Source organism: Echiichthys vipera (genome assembly GCF_963691815.1).
Source record: "Echiichthys vipera genome assembly, chromosome: 1".
Taxonomy (NCBI): Eukaryota; Metazoa; Chordata; class Actinopteri; order Perciformes; family Trachinidae; genus Echiichthys; species Echiichthys vipera.
Genome location: NC_139826.1, coordinates 16,528,120 through 16,551,639, shown reverse-complemented (window position 1 = coordinate 16,551,639; position 23,520 = coordinate 16,528,120). Strand labels below are relative to the sequence as shown.

At 40.7% G+C, this 23,520-nt stretch overlaps 2 protein-coding genes across 7 annotated transcripts in view; both read right to left on the bottom strand.

Moving 5' to 3' along the window:
- The window catches only part of myo5aa (myosin VAa), a 53,492-nt gene extending 37,525 nt beyond the window's left edge, over positions 1 to 15,967 (bottom strand). For 3 of the 6 annotated variants that reach the window (XM_083921272.1, XM_083921276.1, XM_083921275.1), the window contains exons 1-3: positions 15,751 to 15,967; positions 2,126 to 2,236; positions 208 to 379 (exon numbers count right to left, since the gene is read on the bottom strand). In XM_083921272.1, coding sequence (XP_083777398.1) covers positions 208 to 379; positions 2,126 to 2,236; positions 15,751 to 15,777 — 310 coding nt within the window. In that variant the 5' untranslated portion in view covers positions 15,778 to 15,967. Of the gene's footprint in view, positions 1 to 207; positions 380 to 2,125; positions 2,237 to 11,703; positions 11,806 to 15,750 lie in introns of those variants that run through there. The other 3 variants (XM_083921271.1, XM_083921273.1, XM_083921274.1) reach the window with 1 other exon arrangement.
- A 1,652-nt stretch (positions 15,968 to 17,619) lies between these two features.
- On the bottom strand, positions 17,620 to 22,318 carry arpp19a (cAMP-regulated phosphoprotein 19a). Its single transcript, XM_083912222.1, has 3 exons — positions 22,142 to 22,318; positions 20,638 to 20,760; positions 17,620 to 19,126 (listed from the first exon to the last, which is right to left on the bottom strand). The coding sequence occupies exons 1-3, from the start codon at positions 22,199 to 22,201 to the stop codon at positions 18,956 to 18,958; spliced, it is 354 nt and encodes a 117-aa protein (XP_083768348.1). The 5' UTR covers positions 22,202 to 22,318; the 3' UTR covers positions 17,620 to 18,955.
- Between the last annotated feature and the right edge of the window lie 1,202 nt (positions 22,319 to 23,520).

Here is a 23,520-nt window from a genome sequence, read left to right as displayed (position 1 = left end):
TTTCATGTTGTTTGTTAGATGTAGCAGACAAGTGCAGGCAGGTGATAAGGACTATGATGAACTCTCTTTCACCATATTTTCACCTCTCGACTCAAAGCTAATTTTTTTTTACATTACCATTTCTTCAATGTTGGTTGTTTGGAAGTATGAATTTATATACTGACAACATACATAAGGCCTTCACAAGACAGTTAAAGTGGCACGTACCGCAGTAAGTGTAGATGAGCTTCGAGTCGAAGAAGCGGACTTTGAGGTTGTGCAGCACGGCCGGCTCGTGGAGGTAGCTGAGCGCTGTGAGGTCATTCTCACCCACCAGGATGTCGGGGTTTCGCAGGTAAGGCAGATTCTTCGTCTTGGGGTCCAATTTGTGCTCAATGCTCTGAAGATGACCAGGAAAACGGAGCAATACAGGAAAGTATCAAACAAAGCACCATACATTTGAAACAAAAGGCTGGCTGCGACCTGGATTAAGATCTTTTTACTTATTGCACGTATTAAGATGATACCCTTGTCCAGCAGCAATGAATAATGATTAGTACCTGTGAATTCTGTGGCTATGATATCATTTTGTATCATGTGTTGATTTTCTTAAAACAAGCATCAGCCATCCTTTCTATGAGTGCATTCTACGTTCATACATGCCCGTGTTTATTGTTAACAGCCAAAAGTGAAAAGGTTTCTTCCCCAGATCTTAAAAAAAGTCCTGTGATAAATTCCATTAAGAGATTTCTTAAGGGTGCACATGCTTAAGCTCATTTACATGTATTCCAGTTGTCTGGTTGCCCTAGGCTGATTAACAGTGGCGACTGTTTAAATAATCAATAACAGATGCCCCTTCCCATTTAAAGCTTTCATTCAGTATTTCATGCATATGTTCTCAAAAAGTCATGAGACAGGCTACTGATTTGGCATGGCTCTGGAGCAAAATCACCAGTCGTTCAAAGCTGTATTGTATTGATCTTGTTTTCAGCTTGGTTCCCTTTTCTCTGTGTGGAAAGATTTTACGTCACTTTTAAATGGATCTCTTTCTCTTTCTGATGCATGCTTTATTTATAAATATTGTTGGCTTCTTTTCCAGGAAGCCTTTTTAGCAAACATCCGGATTGCTTGACTGGCCAACTGAGTGAGTTACTTCTTCCACAGCAGCTCAAAACATAGAGAGCATAACTCCACCAGGGCTGCACAACCAAAAGTGTTGTTTCATTCATTGCAAGTGGATCAACAGCAAATGACAAAATGGTAGCAGCACTTCATGGGAAACTGTAAAACATGCATAAATGTCTTATTTCACTGTTCAAAGACTTTTTTAAGGGGGTTTCATTAGGAGCTTGAGCTATGTTAAAACCGTTGCTGCTATGGGCCTACTGAGACATGCTATCTGATATTTGGCTACACAAATAACCTTGACCACTTAAAAAAAGATCCTAGATCTGCCCTTGGCCTGGAGTGGCACCAAAAATCTGTCACTTTTTTCTTGACCCAACCTACCAACCCCAGAGCGTGAGAAAAAAGCCAACCTGGAATTGTCAAAATCTGTTCATCTAGCAGCCCACTTGAGGCTTGCTCCAAAACAGAGCAAATACAGAAGAAAAAAACAGTTTTGACTCTCCAGCTAATTCCCCTGTTCATGAAAGCTGTATGGGGGTACGTTTTTATATTGACTCACTCTTTCAAAATATATTAAGGCTTAAAGTTCTTAAAGTTCATTTTTAGTATTATAAGTACTCCTGGCAAAGCAGTCTAGCTCGCTTGTTAGCCTATGCTAGCTAGGTAGCTTCGAGCCGGGCTTCACTCAGCCCACCTCAGCGCTCTGCCTCTTTGTCAACTTTTGGATTAGCATGATTCCATTAACAGAAGTACTTTGTGCCACAAGCTGTTTGTAATCCAGGCTGATGAATTACATTTACCGTTATACATTTAAAATGCTCCTTGGGGCCTCTTTGCAAGCTGGTCTCATTTGTGGAAAGTGCTAATGGTAAAACCAATAACCACTTATGAGACACAGCACTTTGAAGTGTCTCTGAGGCAGAGAGACACAGAGGATGCAACACAAAGAGCTGAGAGGAGAAAAAACAAAGAGGAAGAGACTGATCCCTCCCCTGCCTACACCTCCAGCCATCCTCACCGTTCCATCTTCCAGCATGAGCTGCAGCGAGGCGTCGCCATTTTTGTAGTCCTTGGTCAGCTCTGCAGACTTCCACACCTCCTCTACATCAGGGATCCACACCCGAGCACACTGAAAACAGGGCAAAATGTGTCAAAGACGCGTCATAGTATTTGAGGAATACAACTTATGCCAAGGGCCAGGGTTTCTATCATTTTACGTTACCATCCAAAACCATTTCAAAACTTTGATGCTTTCAGTTCAGTAGATCATATATCATGTCTTAATTTTTGACAAAATCTGAGGTGTCCAGTTTGTCAAGTAGGCTAGAATAAAAATGAATATCATCTGGAGATATTATTGATACTGACTCACTTCAGTTCAACTAAAACCCTTACAAAAGAGGGCGGCAGGGATGCAATGGTGTGAGATTGTCATGATAACCATCTCCTAATAACTACTGCGTAATACAATGACCCTTAAAGGAATTTAACGGAAGTATGTATTATGAGTCCTCCTTTTGAAAATAAATCAAATAAATTTGAAACTGTATATCTCCCGTTTGAACAAAAGAAATGAGAAAGAACAAAAAGGTGCAGGGACCTTTTCTCATTTTACATTTTATCCGCTGCACGTGTGTGTGTGTGTGTCACAGGGAGTAAAAGAGATGAGCGCATGCATGTGAGATTCTCCCCCTGATCTAATTGCCCCCCCCCCCAACCAAAACTGCAGAAAAGCAACTGTACATGGTTTGATAACTGCCAATTAACATGATATATACTGCTGCAACCGTAGAGGGCTGACAGGGAAGTTTACTTATACTTCCTTTCCACTAATTGTTAAAACAGTATGACCCAGAGGAAACACTGGGTTCTATGTTTTCACAGTCATGAGCACATGGCTCGTAATGGTCACATAAGTTGTGGGAACTGTTTAACAGAGGCTCATACTGACTGAGGAATGCAGATATGGTTTGGCCATAATTTAACATTCACGCACACTGGGGTTAAGCGATTGGACGATCGGTTATCAACGATTTCTGAGTACTTTGTAGTGTTTAGGGGCGATTTGCTATGAAACTGTTAGAACTTTATTTTGCTAATTTACTGCTGTAAATTGACCCTGCGCGCGCGCGCACGCACACACACACACACACACACACACACACACACACACACACACACACACACACACACACACACACACACACACACACACACACACACACACACACACACACACACACACACACACACACACACACACACACACACACACACACACACACACACACACACACACACACACACACACACACACACACACACACACACACACACACACACACACACACACACACACACACACACACACACAGAGAGAGAGAGAGAGAGAGAAACTGTTCAGGCCTACCGGACTTGTGACTGGAGGCAATCAGCTGATCAGAGACATGTGGAAGACCAGTGATGAATACTGACAGTCACATGGCTGAGGAATCCAGCTCACAAACGTAGACGCACACACAAACACACAAAAGCCTTACTTCTAATGTTGTGTAGGACATTGTTGGATGACTGTGATTGGACAACTGAGAAAAACACACTGTGGCCTTAAAATCCCAGCAAACAAGGCCTGCATGCCTGTGTGTGTGTGTGCGCATCTCTAGAGTGAAGACACACGTCAGCGGTCAAACAACACAGAGGTTGTTATTCTTACAGTACTTTTGATATTACGTAAGGGGGAAGGATTCAATTAAGAAGTTTAAAAAGGTTCAGCATAACAGGTTCCATTCCTCATTTCAACAACGTTGTCAAGTATTGATAGTTCAATACTTTTCAATACGTGTTTCAAAACAATACAACATCCACATTCAATAGTATTGAAAGCATCGAAGATATAAGAAAAGCAGATGTACAATTCCAATGACAACTCAAAGTTGCACAGATGAAACGGGAAAGAAAATCAGCAATGTATTTTTGTGTTCAGGGACCTTTTCTGTGCTGGATTTCTTTTTTTTTATAAAGAAAAAAAATCCTATTCTGTTTGCGAAGGACCTTTTTCCTTGGTAAGGAAACAGGTTTTGAGTCAAATTCTTTTCTACTTTTCAATTCTTGTATCGTGACAAACTTCATTATCAGCAGCAAGCGTTTTATCCAATTACACTCAAATTTATGTCTATGAGTTTATTAGTAGTGCAGGATCCAGTTAAAAATTAATCAATTACTTAATTTAAACAAGAGCAGATAAAATTTACTCCCCATCTTCTTGTCTTTGTTAAAGCAATATTCAGGAAAGAGTAAAAAAGCCACTTTCACACGCATACTGCCACAAATCACTATGGGATTTAGACACTAAATCTTTAAGTGTGATAATCTCAACATGAATGAGGATTTTCACTTTGCTGAGAGGCTTTTATTTCAAATACTAATACATGTTTATGAAAACACACAGTGAACTGCTAATACAGGAGTATCCCAATTACATTTGTGATATTTCTTGGAGACTTAAGAATCTTTCTACAAGTCCAACACTGATTTTGTGGCTTTGTTACGTAAACTGCTTACGGCAGTTTCAAAGATGGGAGAGAGAAGGACCTCATTGTAGAAGAGCATAACGGGAGAGAACCTGGTTAATTTGATCATCTGAATCATGACATCATGGTCACACAAACCCTGCCTCTCTCACTCTCTTTGTCTCTTGCTCTTCATATTGAGAAGAGTGGTGGTGTGAAATGGCTGCAACAGCTTTTCCAAAAACAGTTAAATGAAAAGAAGTATTTTTTTCCCCATGCCGATACCCCAGTATTACTCCTACCATTTAAATGGAACAGCATCAAAAACATATCAAATCATATATGTGTGAACACAGAGCCTTACTGGATGTGTTATACGAGATTTCAAAGCTCCACCCCCACCAAACCCCCAGGTTGTCCCAATTGTTTTCTCCTTCCTCTAATCCTTTATCTCTCCACCCCTGCATGAACACAGAACTGTGATCAGTGCGGTTAGATAGCGTGCTGTGTGGTTTATATTTGTCGAGTCAAAGTTAATCAAAACAACCTAACCAAAACCAGAAAAATACATACAAGGAGCGACTTGTTTAATTAATATCCTAGGATATGAAATTTTTAGCATTTATGACATTTTTTAATAAATAGTTTCATTATTTTAAAGCAATATCGTCCTTTAAAATAAATAAACACTACACACTGGATAGTAAAGCTCAAGAGAGAACGAAAAAAAGAGCGACGGTTTTTATTTGGAAATGTTAACTCTTGTTTTCCATGCCAATAAAGCATGAATTGAATTGAAAAGGACAACATGCAGCCAAGTGTTGAGGTAAAACCCACAATGCTGCAAATTGAAATATGGCACATGAGGCATACACTCAAATAGGTGACCTAAAGTGCACCACAATGGACTTTCTTCTCTGCATGTTATCGTACATCCACTGACGCTGCTACTGTAAATATGCCAACCCGTTTGGCCTCCAGAAGTACCTCATTGCAAAACGTTTTTCCGCGTTTCAAGTCTGGTGCTCCACCACCTGTACACTTTTGTTTGGGCATTCTTGACCAGATTCTCCCAACGTGTGTGGCTGTTTGCACACGGCCCTGCAGTCTCTTGCCCTTTTATGGGGATTTGGGGCACTTACCAATGTTGATTAGAATCAAGTGTCACACGCTTTCAACTTACGAGGACTATGGGCTACGTCATTATAATAACAGAGGAATGAACAATATTGGGGTTTTAAGTCATCAATCTGACATACACATTTCTTAGGAGGCGCATGTTTTTAAATTAACTTTGACATTTCTGTAGGGAAAATTCTTGTTGTTATCAGCTGGAACATACACCGACACATACCTGTGGTAAGCTAATACCAGCTGATGAATCAGCAGGTATCGTCTAATTTTCGTGTCTGGCTCTACTGTTTGCAGAGAGATAATGAGTGCTGAGTTACTCATGAGCTGTATTTGTGCAGTCAAAGAAAGAATTAGAAAAGTTTAAGTGAGACGGACAGAGACGCGGAGTAGGTATAGGTAGGTACTGAAATCATACAGAAGCTAAAAAGGGGGGACCTTCAGAAACACCCAGCATGACCAAACTACATGTCACAACTAGGGAACTACCGACATGGATTTTTTTAGGGCCGATGTTTTGTTTTAATCTGCTTTAGCCGATGACCGATACGGACAGCCGATTTTCTTGAGCCGATCTTTGGAGCCGATACTGCTTTTGCTCCCTCAATTAAATGATGATAAAAAATGTTACGAGTCTCAATTTTTTTTAAAAAGGAACTTTTATTGAACTTTATTGAAAAAAGACGTCTCCAGCAACACAGAGCTGCCTGTGTACGCCTGTCTGTAAATAATGATGGGAAAAAACTATCCGTGAACGCGGCAGCCCGCATCAGCCGTGAGCCTGCTGGTTTTCTGGATGCCTCCAGCCACACGCGCCACAAGACCCGACGCTAGCTGATTGAGCGCTGAGCTCCAGAGCTCACTGGTGGATGAAACCTTCCCAGTGCCTCTGCAAATGCAAATAATGGCCCATAATATCGGCCGGCCGATATATCAGTCTATCACTAGTCACAATCTCACATCTGTTTGACACAAACACTCACAACTAAGTGAGATCTAATATTCCAAAGCCTGCCTCACGGTGGACCATCATTACAGCTCCACTGCAGAATTTCTGTGTGAAAGGGGCTTAACAATGGATTCAATAAAAACAACTGAATCAACATTTAAAATCAAGACAATTTCTGTATTAATCAGTTTCACTTGAAACAACATGTACATTAATATTAAAATATAACACAATCAGCTCGTTGAATACTGCATGTACCTTCTGTAACAATGTTCTGTAATTGTGTTGATACAATATCCGCCTGCTAGATTTATCAAAACCGCTGTTTATCAAATGGTGCATCAAAATATTACCTAATCAATGCATGTCTTTGTTTTCTTGTGTTTTGTTTTGTTTCAACGAATGAAAGTATGTATGATAGTATTAAAGTGTGATAGTATTAGAGCAACAATAAATGACAATAAATGGTTGAAAATTAACAACCTGCACATTATTATACTATTCCGGAAACCCATTTTGTTGATCTCAGTTTTCATTATATTTTATTATGGCTGTTTAAACCACCTCCAGGCCACTGTTGGCTTAGTCACTACAAACTCCTGCTGTGCAGCAGAACACTTTTCAAGCCAGCAGATCTTTATTTCAAATGGTAGTCTGGTACCCAAAGTGTCTAAAGATAAGAAATATGCAAGGTTAAACTTTTAGGAAAATTGACCTTAAGGCTACTTAGAGGAGGGACAACATGTATTTAATTGTAGGTAGATATAACCTCTGTGCCTCCCGCTTTCACTCTTCCCATTCCACCATTTTGTTAGTGTTTTCACCTTTTTGCAACGGAGAGAGATGAAGAGGGGTAGCAAAGATTGAGGGAGAGCGAGAGGAGAGGAGGACAGAGGCTAAAAATAGCAGCATCACACCTCACAGAGACATCACTGCGCTACTGAGCACACTTCCTGACACACACACACACACACACACACACACACACACACACACACACACACACACACACACACACACACACACACACACACACACACACACACACACACACACACACACACACACACACACACACACACACACACACACACACACACACACACACACACACACACACACACACACACACACACACACACACACACACACACACACACACACACACAGTGATTATCCTGAATTCTGAATTAGTTAACGCTGAATATGCTACCAAGCTCCCTTCTCTTTCCTCTTAGACCAAAACACGAGCACACATACAGAGGGGTGTGTTTGTGTGTCAGCAACACTACTATATTTAAAAGGAATACTTAATATTTAAAACTAGCTCTGTGTCATGGCAATGTGGGCAGTGTGTGCAGATGAATGTTGTGTGGCTTCCCTTGGCGGCCGCAGTGCACTAAGCTCGGAGCGTCTGAGCCTGTTGAGATCCAATGGATGATGTGTTTTGCGGACTTCTGCTGCTATCCTCTGCAGGGATTTCTGAGGAAGCTAAACATCGTTCATCTGCACACACTGCCCACATTGCCATGACACAGAGCTAGTTGACAAAGGGAAGTGGCCCATTAATTAAGAATGGTATTCAACGCATAGTTTGCCTTTAACAAATATTTCACTCTATTTCTGGAACTGAGATATTGCACAAGTCCACAGCAATTTTCGTTAAGCTGCAAAACAGCAATATAATGCGGCTGCAGAGGCTATGGACCATATTTTTAGACCAACAAATTCCCCTGTGTTCAGAAAACAGAGGAGAGATGAAGGACCAAACTTAGCCACATAGACATTTACATGTTTCAAGGACATTATCCTCCACAGTGAAACACAAGCCAAGAGAAGCGCCTGAAAGCTCAAGAGTAAAATATGATGAGTCAGAGCGAAGCCTCTTTCTCTGCCTTACAGAGGAATGGATGGTGATCAGACTGGAGAGTTATGGGCGACAGACGAAGATGAGAAAGGGTGACAAAAAAGGATCAAGGACGTCAGAGCATCTGTGACGTGGGAAATCACATGACTTTAGTGTCTCTGCATTGAGCTCGCCCCACATATGCACATGAGTGTTCACACACTGTCGATGATCTGAAGCTGTGAAATTGTGATTGTAGATCTGTAATTTCGTGTTCTTTTTATTTTCCTCAGATCACTGGGCGTGGTCACAACGGTGCCACGCGCTTTCTATGTGATAAATATATTGCTTTTTAATGTGCAAAATGCCAGAAGGGTTCAGAGCTAAGAAAAAAAGAATTATGATTCTGTTATGCTCAACAGATCAGAATTACAATAAGTAACATGCATACAAACAATGCAAAACCTTCTTCTTCCATCTGCAGTAACTGTCAGTAACAGATGCTCTGATTTGAAATGAATATATTCAGTGTGATCACGCCCTGAGCAAACATATAATTGCTTTTCTTTAGGAAAAGGCAGTGAAGATCCAGTCAAGTGACGTCTGATTTGGTCAAAATTTAAGCCGCGATATCCTGACTTTTAGTCCTCAGTATGGGTCAGGCTCCAAAAACACTGCATTTCTCATAATACCACTCAATATAGCCTTTTGTGAGAACTCAAATTTAGTTTGAAACAGTGATAGAGATATTCACTGTCAAAATGCAGAATAATATATCTAGATCTATCTATATCTATTAGACAGGTATTATTCAAGTCATAAGGGATACCCATGGAGTGTCCTATGGTGTATTATTTACCAATTTAATACAAAAAACATGCATCATATGGATCGTATTGGAGGAAAACACTGATGAGTTCTCGTATGAATGTACTGTTTTCTGACACATTTATTAAAAATAAACAAATATTCAAAATATTTTTTTTAAATTAGGTCTTCACTTTCCCTCACAGTGGCTGACAGCGGGTCAGTTCACAGCAGGGAACAGCTGCTCTTGAAGGTACGAGGCTGGGCTGATAATCCTGGTTTAACTGAGACAAAGGCTCAGGACCCGATTAAGCTAATTTAACACCGGCTAATCTTATTGCAGTCAAATACACCATGATTTCATTACATTCACATAAGGCTACAGGTTGCCACTGTACTGCTAACACAATCTTCTACTGCACCGCTATACCTACAGAAACATACTGTAGGTATAGATGTGTTCACATTAAACTGATTGAGATGACTGAACAGATGGTTGTAATCTCTAATATGAAAGAAAGGTGACCAGACGTACCGTTTTCATTGTATAAGCTGGCAAATTTCAGCAAATGCTGTGAAAGTCATATTCATTTCTGCTGTAAACATAAAGCCCCCTTTGCCCTTGGTTCTACTGCAACACAGCCCACATTAGAGAAAGACTGATGTTTGGAGGTCACAGAGATCAAGGCATTCGGAGAGAGTGTGTGCATGTGTGTGTGTGTGTACAGTATGTGCAAGCACTGTACAATGTGTGTGTGTGTGTGTGTGTGTGTGTGTGTGTGTGTGTGTGTGTGTGTGTGTGTGTGTGTGTGTGTGTGTGTGTGTGTGTGTGTGTGTGTGTGTGTGTGTGTGTGTGTGTTAGTGTGTGTGTGTGTGTGTGTGTGTGTGTGTGTGTGTGTGTGTGTGTGTGTGTGTGATCACGGGGCGGGGCACCCACAAGGACTGTTTACAAATCTGGACAAAGTCACCGGCAGATTAGAGAGACTTCACCTTCATAAAACTGAGCTCTGAGCTTTCACTCGTTGACTGGAGTCCCACTGGCCTGCTGTGACTCCTCTGAACCCTCCCGGGAGTTTTCTCTCGCTCACGTTTACACTGCCAGATCACTTCCATGGAAATATTGTCCCATTTGAACCCGTTATTTGGGATTTCTGCAGGTTTATCCATGCAGTTTGTGAAGCAGCAACTAGTCTTTCTTAAATAATCTTTTAATCTTTACAGAAGTCTGAGAGGAATGAAGTGAATGACACAAAAGAGTGAATCAAGTGGAAATAGATTAACACATTTTACAACACGGGCCACTAAAGACAACTACCTAGACAACTGCAGTGGTATGTGAAAAGTGTTTTGCTCACACATTCTCAGTGAAACGTCAGTGTAGTCCCAGACTGCAGTGGCCTCATCACATGATGCATCTCATGTGAGAACCTGCTGTTTTTCTGCTCAGCTGGGCAAACGTAGCATGAGGCCAAGATACAGCACAGACCTCAGTGCTGGTGGAGAATTTCGTTGGAAAGCTGCTGTGCTACCTTCACTAAACCTGATGGTGTTCCCTAACTAGACTCTTGGCACAACCACCGTGCCAATGTCCAGCGATTACCAAAGATCAGGGTCTCTTACTAAGAAGCTGTGACGATGCCTGGTACCTAATCTCATTAGTTTAGTCAGTGCTGACTCTAAGTAGTGTAGTTCTCTCCTGTATGTCTTGTCAGGGTAGGAAAATCAGTGCACAGTTGGCTTATTTTTATACCAGACAATACTGGCCTGAGAGGCACCATGTTCTTGGTTCTCTAAAAATGTCGTCCCCTTGCTGCTCCCTACAACAGCAAGCAGGTAACGTGTTGAGAAATGATTTTAAGGCCTGTAGATCTGTAGGAAACTAGCCTGCTGCTCAATCATCATTCAACAGGAGAACATATTTCTTCTCCATCAAGTCAACCAGGTTGCGTCCTCAACTGTAAACTCAGATATGCAGCCAAGAAGTTGGGACAAACTACATTCAGGGATACATTTTGATCTAAAACCAAGACTTTGCAAATATTCAAATATCAAAACCAAGCTCAGGCTAAAATCAGATCTATTGCGGCCCTGCTGATTTTATTGACAAAACTAGTTTCTAAAAAAAAAAGCTCCATATTTCACATTAATGAGGCAATATACCAGTTTTAAGACCAGAACCTACAGATAACTTATCAAAAAACCACATGTAGCTAGAAAGAGGAAGTAGCCTCTCCTTCAACATATCAGACAGTTTAATTTGATTCAAGGTCCATCTATATATATATAAGTATATATATATACTTAATGAATGAAGGGATGACAATTAAAAACTTGAAAGAAGAAAAATGACTTACTTGTACAAACATATACTCCAACTCCCGGTTCATCTTGTCTCTTTATCAAGTTCCTAGCTCATACTGTGAGTCTGCTGGTTTTCTGGATGCCTCCAGCCACACGCGCCACAAGACCAGACGCTAGCTGATCGAGCACGGAGCTCCAGAGCTCACTGGTTGATGAAGCCTTCCCAGTGTGTCGGCAGGCTCAAGCAGCGTTCAACAACGTGCCCCAATGTTCCTCGCCCTGTGATATATGACTGGCCGTCCCTGCTGTCTATCAAACATCCCATCTTCCTTTCTCTATCACATGAGTTGGGACCGGAGGCAGACAGACTCTCAGAGCGAGAAAACAGGACTTTCCCACAAACCACTGACATGCCTCCTAATAACAACTGTCTGTCAAACGAGCACTTAGCTTTGTTTAAAGTGTATTCATCTTTTAGAGTAGCACAATCTTTGAAAATCCAAACATAAATCCAAATTCTCAAATCTAACATTTGTTTACATCTGTGTTGTGTAATATACATTTAACTTACTTTGGGACACAAGTGAAAATGGAAACAGAGTGTTGAAATAAGATGCTGAAGGTTTCCTCCTCCAAACACCACAAGAAATAACTTCTGCACCGTCACACTTAATATAATAATCAGAATCAATATTTTAGCTGTAAACATGCCACCCTCTCCTGTGCATCTGCCTTCGCTGTGTATGTCTGGGTTGGACCCGACTGCTATGGCTACATGCCAGAGCATATACAACACGACTGCGCAATTACTTTAACCAGGTTATCTCCGTAATCGAATGCACATGCTCTTACATAGAGCTGGGGGGATGAAAAATAAACCACTGACATTAGACCATGTCAAATTTCACCAGCTGGTGCAGTTGAGGTGATATTTTGTCAAGCAGCGAGATTTCCTAATGAGACTTTTCCGTGAGGGAGATTACATTAAACAGAATTACAGACAGACCGGATCAAGCAAAAGGTTTAATGTTGACATTTCCAATAACAGTGGCAAAAACACTTTTAGTGGACGTAAACTAACGGTTCGGAATTGCCTGGATTACATTGCAGCCTGTTTCGCGAATGCTGGACTGCGGGGCTCTCGCACAATACTGGATAAAAAATTTTTTGTCACTTAGGCACAGAAACATAGGAAAATAGGGTATTTGTTAAAAAAAGAATTTGCCTTTAACCTATGATTCTCCCCCCTACGCTCTTCGGTGTCTCCACAAGCAGTAGCAGAGTAATGAAACAGCTTTCTGCCCTTCTCTTTTAAATCAGTAGACTACCTCTTCTTTGGTTGCGTTGTCCTGATCCTTCCTAACCGTGCCTGACCAGAGGGCAACAAACCAAAACCATGATCATGAACATGATGAGCATAGTTCCTTACTGCCTCACTGCCAGCTCCTGCTGTGGACTGACAGCCAACCGCAGCTCAGCTTAACAGCTGACAGACAAATTAAGGCTGTCGGAACTGCACTCAGTGGCAACCTCAAAAATACGGTATCTGCGCTTGTTGTGGTACAGCCGTACACTCCTTTAAATGCAGAATGTATTTTTGAAACGCTATGCTGTGCATTGAATAGCCTTTCCATCTCTGAGTCACCTAATAGAGCGTTGCTGCCTTCACTTCCATTTCTCTGAGAATATCACCCCTATTTTCCATCTGTACTTCTAGTTTTACAGCTCTGTTTCATTCAGATTCACCACCTCTTACTTCTTAGTTTCCATCCTGATTTATTTCACTTACTTTATTTGACTCGCACAGTTGGAACAGACTCAGCAAAATCAAATAAAAAATGCAGATTTTTTTTTTTATGTTGATGTTAATAACTGGAGATTTATCTTCTCCAACCTACAATATTGGCCTTCACCTCCGACTCACCTCTCTTTATACTGCCAGTTAGGTCAGTCAGGAGCCAAACATGAACTGGAGTAGAATCTGATGCTGTGTGTGTGAGTTTGTGCATGTTAACCAAGAAGCTCAGACCCGCTCAATAAGACTGACTCATAAGCACAAAGGGCAGAGTGTTTTCCACCCCTGTGACGGAAAAGTAAATCACAGAGAGGGGTCTGACATCAGGGGTGGACTTCTAAAACAGACTGTACCATTCAAACCAGAAACTAAGCAAGTGTTTCCCAGCCACACTGGCACGCACATCCTATGTTTCACCTCCTCCTTTGCAATTAAAACCAACACCCAGCAAGATTCTTATGGAATAAGAAAGCCAAATTGATGGATGGATACAAGCCAAATCCTGCGGGCAAAAGGAAAGTAATTGAGCAGTCTCAGCCAAAATCTGCAAGCAGATCTGTTGATGGCTTCTTGAAAAATGGCGCCATTTAACCAGACCCAACACATGTTTTTGATGAAAGAGCGTGAATGCTGGCAGCAACCCTCATTTGTCTTAAATTAATATTGCAAACTGACATTCTGCATGTCTGACCAAAATATTTGATGTGGTTTTCATTCATTTAAAGCCACCACCACTACTTCTAGAAAGACATGTTTGCTTGGAGGATATCCTGAAAAAAGAGAGGCAGTTTGCAGGACACCTAACATCTGACATTTCACATTTTTAAAAAAAGCACAAACGACCTGCTAGCATGCAGCTATAAACATAAACAAATGTATTTTACCTTTGTTTACTGCACCAATACGTTTCTCTGTCAATCAAGTAATTGTTTAGTCTATAACATGAAAATTATTTATATTTATATTTAATTTACTACTTCAGGTGACTAAGGAAATCAGAAAATATTCACATTTAAGAAGCTGAAACAGACTGGAAGCAGTGCATGTTTGCTTTTCTTCATCGCCTGTCAACAAATAAATAGAATCATTGAACAATTTCCGCACTAAATGCTACGAAATGTCTTTTTGTTTGCCTCTCTCCTTAAAAGCTCAGCGGTCAGGATCAGCTACAGCACTCCAACAGACTCAAAAAGTCCCTTGTCTTTTCTTGTCTAACGCACTAAAGACAACAGAGGTGGGTAAAAAAAACTTTCACGAGTTACACATACACTGCAGTGCTGCTCTTTAGTGCAGCTTTAAAAAGGCATCTCAATAGCAATCGTCATCATCATGCACACACAGTCACATTTCCTCGCCACCACAACAGCCTTATTTAAGCTGAACACACCAGCTATAAAGTAGGGGGATGGGTGACTCATGTTCTTCTCCCTCACACACTTTCTCATCTTGGGTTCACATTTACAATCACAGAAATACAGCAGCAGCACCAATGACCTTGTGAGTCCTCCTCAGCATCAGCAGCAGTGTCATATTCCCTTCAGTGAGCATCTGTAAAAGCTACAGTGAGGCTTCAGGGCCTCTACTAGTCTCAACATCCTGGATGCTAAAGGATGCTAAACTGTCCGGATGCGGCGCTCATCGCAGCATCTTATCGGTACCCATCCTGCAGGACTCGGCTCAAAACCCAAGAGAACCGGGTGATAAGACTGAGACGCGACCAACATCAAAATAAAACACTTAAACGAGGCCATGCAGTTGAACAGGATTGAGCTAGCGCCAAATGTTAGGGTTTAAAATCATTAAAACCAGAGCCTCCATGATGGCTGGCACCGCCTTTGCATCATCCCAGTCCCCGTAGCCTCCTGTGGGGCGGATGATGTGCAAGATGAAGGCCCCGGGAGAAGAAGGGACCTTGTTTAGGGAAACACACAAGCTGACAGATGACTAAACAAGATGAATAAAGCTGAGTTTGTCATGTACGTGTATGAAAAAGGACGACTCTGTTGCCGCATCTGTTGTCCTTTGGTCAGCTGCACCCACCTCATCTTTACACACCCAAACACATCTCACTGCGTGTCAGACCCGTATGTTTTATGTGGTTTTAAAATCATTTTCATTCATTCAAAACCAACACCAAGCCTGCTATTGAAAAGACACGTTTTATATGTAGCGAAAATCAAACTGTCAGCATTTCTATTGGGTGAACACGCTGGGAATTTGACGGTATTTAGCACAAACCTGTCGGCTATGACATTTATCTAGCGTTAGCCGATATGCTATATATATAAATATACACTTGTTTTACCTTTGTGTACAGCTCCGACGCTGCCATGACGCTCGCACGCTATGTCCTCTCTCCAATCTGGGCTAAAACTCCTGCGGCAGGTCTCCGCGCTGCATGGGACCGTGTGTGTTTACATGAAGCGGAGGACGGAGTCCTTTGTTGCTGCTGCGGGGGCTCAAGGGGAAGAAGTGTCTCTTATCGCCATGATAACCTGGGAAGCTTGAGGCTGCTGCTGAGGTTTCGGTGTCTCACTTTGCATTCTGGGTACGATGGATGAAATGATTCAGACAAACAAACGCGAGGACTGCTGCAGCTGGCGCGGGGGAAACTGCGCCCCCTGATGGTCACGAGTTAAAAAACACCGACAAAAAAATGTTTTTTTTTGTTTGACAAAAAAATGTTTTTTTTGTTCTTACGCCAAATATTTTGTTAAAAAGAAACTAAATGGATATCATATCACGGCTTCAACATAAATCACATAATTGACTTGTAAATATATTGTGTTTAATGTGGCAGTCTTTCGAGGCTGCGCACTCTAGAGGATATTCAATTATTAATTATGTTAAATTACATTTTTAGCATAATTAAAGTCCACGTAGAAAATGCAAGAAATAAGTAGAGCATTTAAAAGATCATTATTTGAATACATTACTAGAAATAACCAGGCCATAATTAAACTTATTAAATAATAAATATACTGAAAAAGCAAATTTTAAATGTAAAATGATTATTTGAAAATGTAAAGTGATAATGAAAAATATTAATTTTAAAATGCCAAATAAAAAAATTAAAAGGTAACATTTTAAATGCTAAGGTGCCAAAAATGCATGATATTAATAATAAAAGATAATGATTTCAATGATTTTCATGTATTTCCGTATTTTAATTATATTATCTCCATTGTCCCTTAAGATTTTCAAATAACCATTTCTCATTTACATTTGCTTATTAAGTTTAATTATAGCCTAACAGAGTAGTACAATTAAATTGTATCTCTTTATTTTCTATTTGAACTTTTGATTTTAATCCAATTCAATTCAATTGTATTTATAGTGCCAAATCATAACAAAAGTTCTCAGGACACTTTAAAAAATTTAATTTATCAATTACTTAGTATTTTATTCAGGGGTATGATTTCAGTTTTAATAAGTCTACAAAAATAATATCCTATAAATATAAATGTTCTTGGTAATTTTTATATTTTATGTAATAAATGTAAATCCTGAGACAGCATTATATGCTATGGTATTTATGTACTTCACCGCTACATGGCTAAAAGTGAAGTTAAAAAAAATCCTCACCTTTCGCTCAGCAAAATGCTTTACAAACATGTTAGCAGGAGGCAACAGTCAGTGCCTGAATCACAGTAACTAGAAAGCTTTTTATTGTTGCAAAGAAAAACCAGATGGGTGAAAATCAGAATCTTACAGTATAATGCAACTACAATGTCCCTACAAAAGGTAACTTTGTCAAGCTTATGTTCAAGTTATGGTGAGTGTGGTTGATTAGACAGTAATTTTAGACTTTTATTTTGTTGGTGCATGTATTGGGGTTTAGTTAGTCAGACTTAAGTTTTAGACTAGAGAGCTACTGATGGCCACAATACTGGTCAATTATCCACATAATGGTATACAAACTACACTTTGCCTCAGACTAACTGTATGGGAAAGTGTCTTAAATCAAGTTTTCAAAGCACGGGGGAAAAAAGACAGATGACAACACATAGGCACCGTTTCCCCATCCAATGAATATTGGTAAGCCCGTCAATATTTTTTAAAAATGCTTCGTGTTAAAATGTATGCATTGAATAGACAATTAAAAGCACTTCAAACATTCAATATGTCCTAAACATCAAGGCATCATAACTCGACACAGCAATTAACGATTTGTGCAAAACTATTTTATTTACAAAACAAAATGGCACAAAGTGACAGCAGGGCAGCCATATACATGCACAGCTCAGACGGATGTTGTGCTAGCTTTGATTTACCACATCGCAGGTAAACTCATCCAGTCAGTAAGGGCCCTGGAAAAGCACTATACAGGGCCAAACACATTTTTAAGATAAAAACTACTTGAGTATAGAGGGGGGTTCCAAGTCACACTATTTGTAGTGCCAAGAGAACATTTTTTTAACCATAAATTTAGTCTACTGACACAGCATAAAGGACACAAAGACTGGTCCCTACTGACAGAAATTTAGCTTTTAGGTCCCACAAACTCCTCTACATCGTCTTCTCGCATGCTAATCTTTTATTCATGACAACTTGTAACCAGAACCTTTGACCTGAAGTGAGGACTGCGTCATCATCTGAGGCTGAAATGGATGGTACACCACAAACAGTGCAAACTTTTGACATTGCCTCCTCATTCACTCTTCAAAGTTTCAAGATGCCTTGAATGCATCATATACATGTCACCCGGTGCCTATATGCTGCACCTGAGCTTTTCAGCATCTGTGTAAATGTGTTCAGTGAGGTTTGCCTTTGGGAGCCCTGCGTCACACATGCAGTTCCATATCACACTCTGGCCTTCGCTGTGTGGTCTGTGACGCAATCAAAGTGTTAACAAAACTGAGCTTGGCTTCTGGATTACTATAGTCAGTAAATCACAAGTATATTGACAGCATAATTTAGAACAAGGACATACAGTGAATGATACAAATTTGATGTAAAAGTTTCTAAAAGGCTGCCCCTGTGCCAAACAAAAGGAAATTGGTAATATATATATATACGATATATATATATATATATATATATATATATTTACCGTGTATATATATATGTATGATGACCATATTAAAGCCCTCTTAACCATACAAGGCGCAGCATCCACTGCTCGCCCCTCTCTTCAGTCACAATCCGCTCATCCCACTCACATTTGGATGTCCGGTCTTTCAGTGTATCTTACAATGAAAACAAACAAACATGGAAAAGTCAAAAGACAATGAGAGAAGGGCAGTAAGATTGGAATAGTAGCGAGGGAAAACAAGGCTAGGAGAGAGTAGAGGTAGGGCCAGATGGAGTGGAAACAAAAATAAACAGAATTTGAAGGTATCAGCTAGCCAGTTCGCTACTGTAGGTGTGGGTTCCTGTTGGGCGGGATCCAGGCTGTTGGGGAAGGGGCAGAGGCAGGAGATAGGTAATGTGAGGGCGGGAGAGGTAATGTTACAGCTCTGAGACTTGAGTGGAGAGGGTTAGGCCTGGGAGGTGCTGCTGCGTGTGCATCAGCCTGCCAGTTTACTGGCCACCAGGGAAGGTTTCCTTTGGGGCAGGTCCTGGGGGGTGGGGATGTGGTCTCCTGTGATCTCGGTCTTCTCTGGCGCAGCTGTCGGCAACTGCTTGTTCTTTATCTTGGCTTTAGCCATGTTGTAGTCGCCAGAGTCAAAGTACTTTTGCTGTAGAGAGAGAGAAGATTCAATTTTCAAAGTGTGATGTATGAAAAATGAACATGTTATTACAATGCTAGGAGAAATGAATTGTATCTTCTGACAGAGTAATAATAGGAATAAAAATGTATCTTTTGCCCATTTTTAAAGCCTTGCTTGCTTATTTTAAGTAGATGTAAAGAAAGCAAATGCCACAAATTGTGATTTTTTTTTACAGGTAACCTGTGGAGTTTTTGACTACAACTACGGTACGGAGTGTTTTTATGAGCAGGCCCTTGTTTTTTTTATTATGCATGCAAACGAGAAGGATATAGGGCTGGAAGATATGTTCAAAATCTTCAAGGCCTCATAAAGAAGAAGATTTTTACCTTTGTTGCCATTTCTCAGCACTTAAATACATTGAAATGAAATTTGTCCTCTGCATTTAACCCATCCTGTATTTTAGGAACAGTGCAGGTGCAGTGTATGTAAAGCCTATTTTTGTATACTCCCGTGGGCAAATGAGGAAACGCCAACACTCAATTCAGCACTCACTCTGACCAATGGTGCAACTATAGTTGAATCCCAACCTCCACACTCATAGACTTTGAGGCCTGTTCACAGTAAGTCTGTAAGGAGTTAAGGGCTGTCCGTTGCTCAAATTGTGCTCTTAAGCAGACATTTTTAGCACTTTCTGAAAACTTTCCTCGAATCTGTATATCTACAGACTTTGCCTGAGGGAATTGACCACAATAAGATAGCGCGGTGACATAAAGACAGAGTTACAGGAAAAGTAAAGAATAAGACAGTTAACAAGGAGGGCTGGAAAATGGCTGTGCAGCCCACATCCATGGTTCAGCCTGGCACATTAGATTAACAAAGAAACATTAACATTAATGTAAAAAAGTAATGGCGAGTGCGCATCACAAGTTATTGATAGAAACTAAAATTATAATTTCAAATTGCCTGTTTTCCATCCAATCAAGTGTATGAATTTGTTGTTTTTTTGTTTTATCTAGTTTTATGTTTGGTATTTGTTGTTTGCTGTGCCTCTTTTACTTCTGACTGTACATCCAATTGCCCTTCTGGGATAATAAAGGGTGTGAATTACCAAATAGCTGCTGTGTGACCATCCTCCCCAGGGCAAATAGACATATATGGAGTCATTATTATACACTACATTGCCAGTTTATTTCAGCTACACACCTAGCAAAAACTAACAGTCTAGTTAAACTCCCTGCAATAAATCCTACCTTCATGAAGATCATTATGTTCAGGCTTTTTTGAAACTGTTGAGGTGTTGATACAACTTCAAAGTAATTTTGTTGAGGATATGTATTGTGTTGTGCTATTCTGAAAGTTTCTAAAATGTAGTTTGAGGGTATGCTGTCGAAACTCAAGAAATTGAACCTGTACATATGTTAATATATAAGCACCATAAAAACTGGCAATTGAGTGTAAGTGCAACATTACTAACAAAAAATGACAGTGGGTTTAAAAGGAAGGGAATGTTCTGCAGACAAACGCAAGCGGTAACTCACCCCTTTCTGAAGGCGTTTGCGAAGGAGATCAGAGCCCCCGGGTTTATGTCCTAAATTTGGGTATCTGGCCTTCAGTTTAGCCTCTTCTGACTTCTCAGGACTGATCACTTTGTCCTGAACATCCTGAATACAAGCACAAGGCATTGAAATGAACAGGAAAAGTGTTGCTCAAAGACCACATGCAGCACATGTGTAGACACTACAGAACACTGTACACCATAACCATCGGACACAGGAACAGTTTCTTCCTGCAGGCTGTCACTATGATCATATGATCAACACTTAAACATATCCATAGTGTCAGGAACAATACCAAAAAAGCACCATTATCATGTGTGTGTGTGTGTGTGTGTGTGTGTATATATATATATATATATATATATATATATATATATATATATATATATAGCGATAAACTGGCTCAATGTGAGACCAGTGACTACTGCCCTTTATATAACCTATATAACATTACTGAATACGACCTACGCAACTGTGGTTAAGTAACTGCTCATTTCTAACAAAGCTGTTTAAAACAGTGTTAGCACGGCACAGGAGTACTTAAATACTCACTCGCATGGGTTAACGTTTGTGTTAAACTACAGGTTTATAATACCTCTGCTGTGTTATTGAGTTTTGCTATAAAGTTAGGAAATATTGGCTAGTAGTTTATCTCCAAAGTAGAGTAAAAAAGTAGACACGCCATAGTTAACCTGTCCTGTACACGTTTGTGGCAGCAGTAGCTCAGTCCATAGGGACTTGGCTTGGGCACCATAGAGGGTGAACTGGTGGCTGGAGAGGTGCCATTACACCTCCTGAGCATAGCCGAGGTGCCTTTGAGCAAGGCACCGAACCCCAAAAACTGCTCGGACATCTCTCCATTAATGCATGCAAATATAGGACATGTCTGTGCATGTGTGTATTTATGGACTGTGTGTGTTTAACATGAAACAAAAATAAACAGCGTGAAAAGTGAATTTCCCCTTGCGGGACTAATAAAGGCATGTTTTCTTTTCTTTTCTTTCTTGAGTGGATCGCACCACCGGTTGGGATGAACTAAATGCTAAATATGCTTCAAATCAACCGTCGGTTTGTTGTTCGTTTACAGCTGGGACGGTTAACGTTAGCTTAAAGCAGCAGCAGATGATAACTTTACTGTAACTAACGTTAGGCTTCGAGCCTCCAGAGTGCAGCAGTATTGGCTAAGCTAACGTTAGCACCTGAGCTAACTGTTGCCTATTTTCCAATGTATGAATGTCATGACAGTTAGCCGCTAACACTGGCTAACCTTAGCGGCTCTGACGTTCACAGACCACCCGTAACATTCGCTCCACTAGCAACAAAAGCGGCAAAGTAGTGTCGTTACGCAGTTTGACATCAACTATTCACTCCAGTCTTTAGTAGCTGGCTTCATTTCAAATGTCAACAATAAACGAGCGCGGGGCCGTGCCGTTAGCGTTAGCTGTAACAAAGTCAGTGCTGCTAACAGTTCGCCGCCCTCAGTTACCTTCTCGTCCACCGGTGTCTCCTCCACCTGTGTCTGTGTTTCTTCCTTATCCCCCGACATCTCTGTTATTGTCGTGATCTCACACAAGAGATTTCTTCACTAGTTGAACAAGTGATTCACAAATCCCCTGCTCCGACTTTCCGTACCCATATACGAGTCCCGTCAAGCGCGCGCTGACTCCTGCAAAATAAATACTACGTCACACATGCGGAGACACCATGCGCGCCCTCGCTCGGGCACTCCTGCACGCGCGCACACGGTGCTGGGGTCGGATTTACATTGCGTAACATACCGATCAGCTGTTAGCCCCATGTGCTGTAACACAAATCCAGATTTCAGTCAAATAATCCTCGGATCTGGATGATGATGACGATGAATGCTGCACTGGTTAAGACAGCGTAGTTCATTTAATGTGTTCCCATACCCATATTTTAACATGTAGTGCAAATATACCGTATTTCCTCAAATAATGACTAGGTACTTTTTTTACCTCAACTACAAAAGTTAACAGGTGTTTGTTTGAAACAGGTTTGTGTTAAGACACGCCTTTTAGACCCCCCCCCCCCTTTTTTTTGTTTTGTTTTTCTCTTTCTTGAATTACTTTATTTATTTTTAAAAATAATACAATTTAAAAATAGAATTGCTTATATTGTTGAACTTATGTAAACTGTACATTATGCTAAGTTGGCATACACATAATATGACTTCCACCGGGAGTTTATCCACCCTTGTTTTTCCTGGGCCTTTGTTTGTGTCAACCACATCCCATTTTGCGAACCCGTGTTTCGTGTGTGTGTGTGATCCAATAGGGGATGTATATAAATACTAAGCCCTTTTTCAAGGGCTGATATGAGGGGTGTATACAGTGATGATGAAACAGAAGCTTTATGTGTGACAAGACAGCAAAGGCAGGCTGGGACAACACATTTATTCAACGCCTGACGGCTCTTATAGACCATGCGTTTGTTATTGCAGATCTGTGCTATACAGAGGCTATGGTGGTGAGCATCCAGAACCATCAGCCCTTGATACTAAAGCTACCAGCTTTCTCACCTGAAAAACTGCTTGTGGACTTCTTGTACATCTAAATACAGGCTGGTAGCATCCTGTCAGATCAGCATCCACCTCCTACATCAGATGGGGTTGTCACCAATGAGGATGCCCCCACCCCCTCATTCCCAAGCCAACAGATTGTATGCAACAAACCAAAAACAAGATGCCAAAGTGCAGCCCCTGAGTGGCATTAACTATGGAAGGAGAGGCTGAGAAACGCCCCATTCACTCTCCCTTTACCATGTCGCCTGCAACAAAGGATCTTACAGGAAGGAGAAATTAACTCGATGGAGACATATATGTGATATAAAAACCAGCCTGGAAGA

Bases quoted from the DNA above. Each gene is read 5' to 3' on its own strand.
- arpp19a (XM_083912222.1), bottom strand. From the start codon at position 22,201: ATGTCGGGGGATAAGGAAGAAACACAGACACAGGTGGAGGAGACACCG. The intron at 20,761-22,141 runs GTAACTGAGGGC...GCTTGTATTCAG, and splicing joins AGACACCGGTGGACGAGAAG to GATGTTCAGGACAAAGTGAT. The intron at 19,127-20,637 runs GTGAGTTACCGC...CTCTCTCTACAG, and splicing joins GCAAACGCCTTCAGAAAGGG to CAAAAGTACTTTGACTCTGG.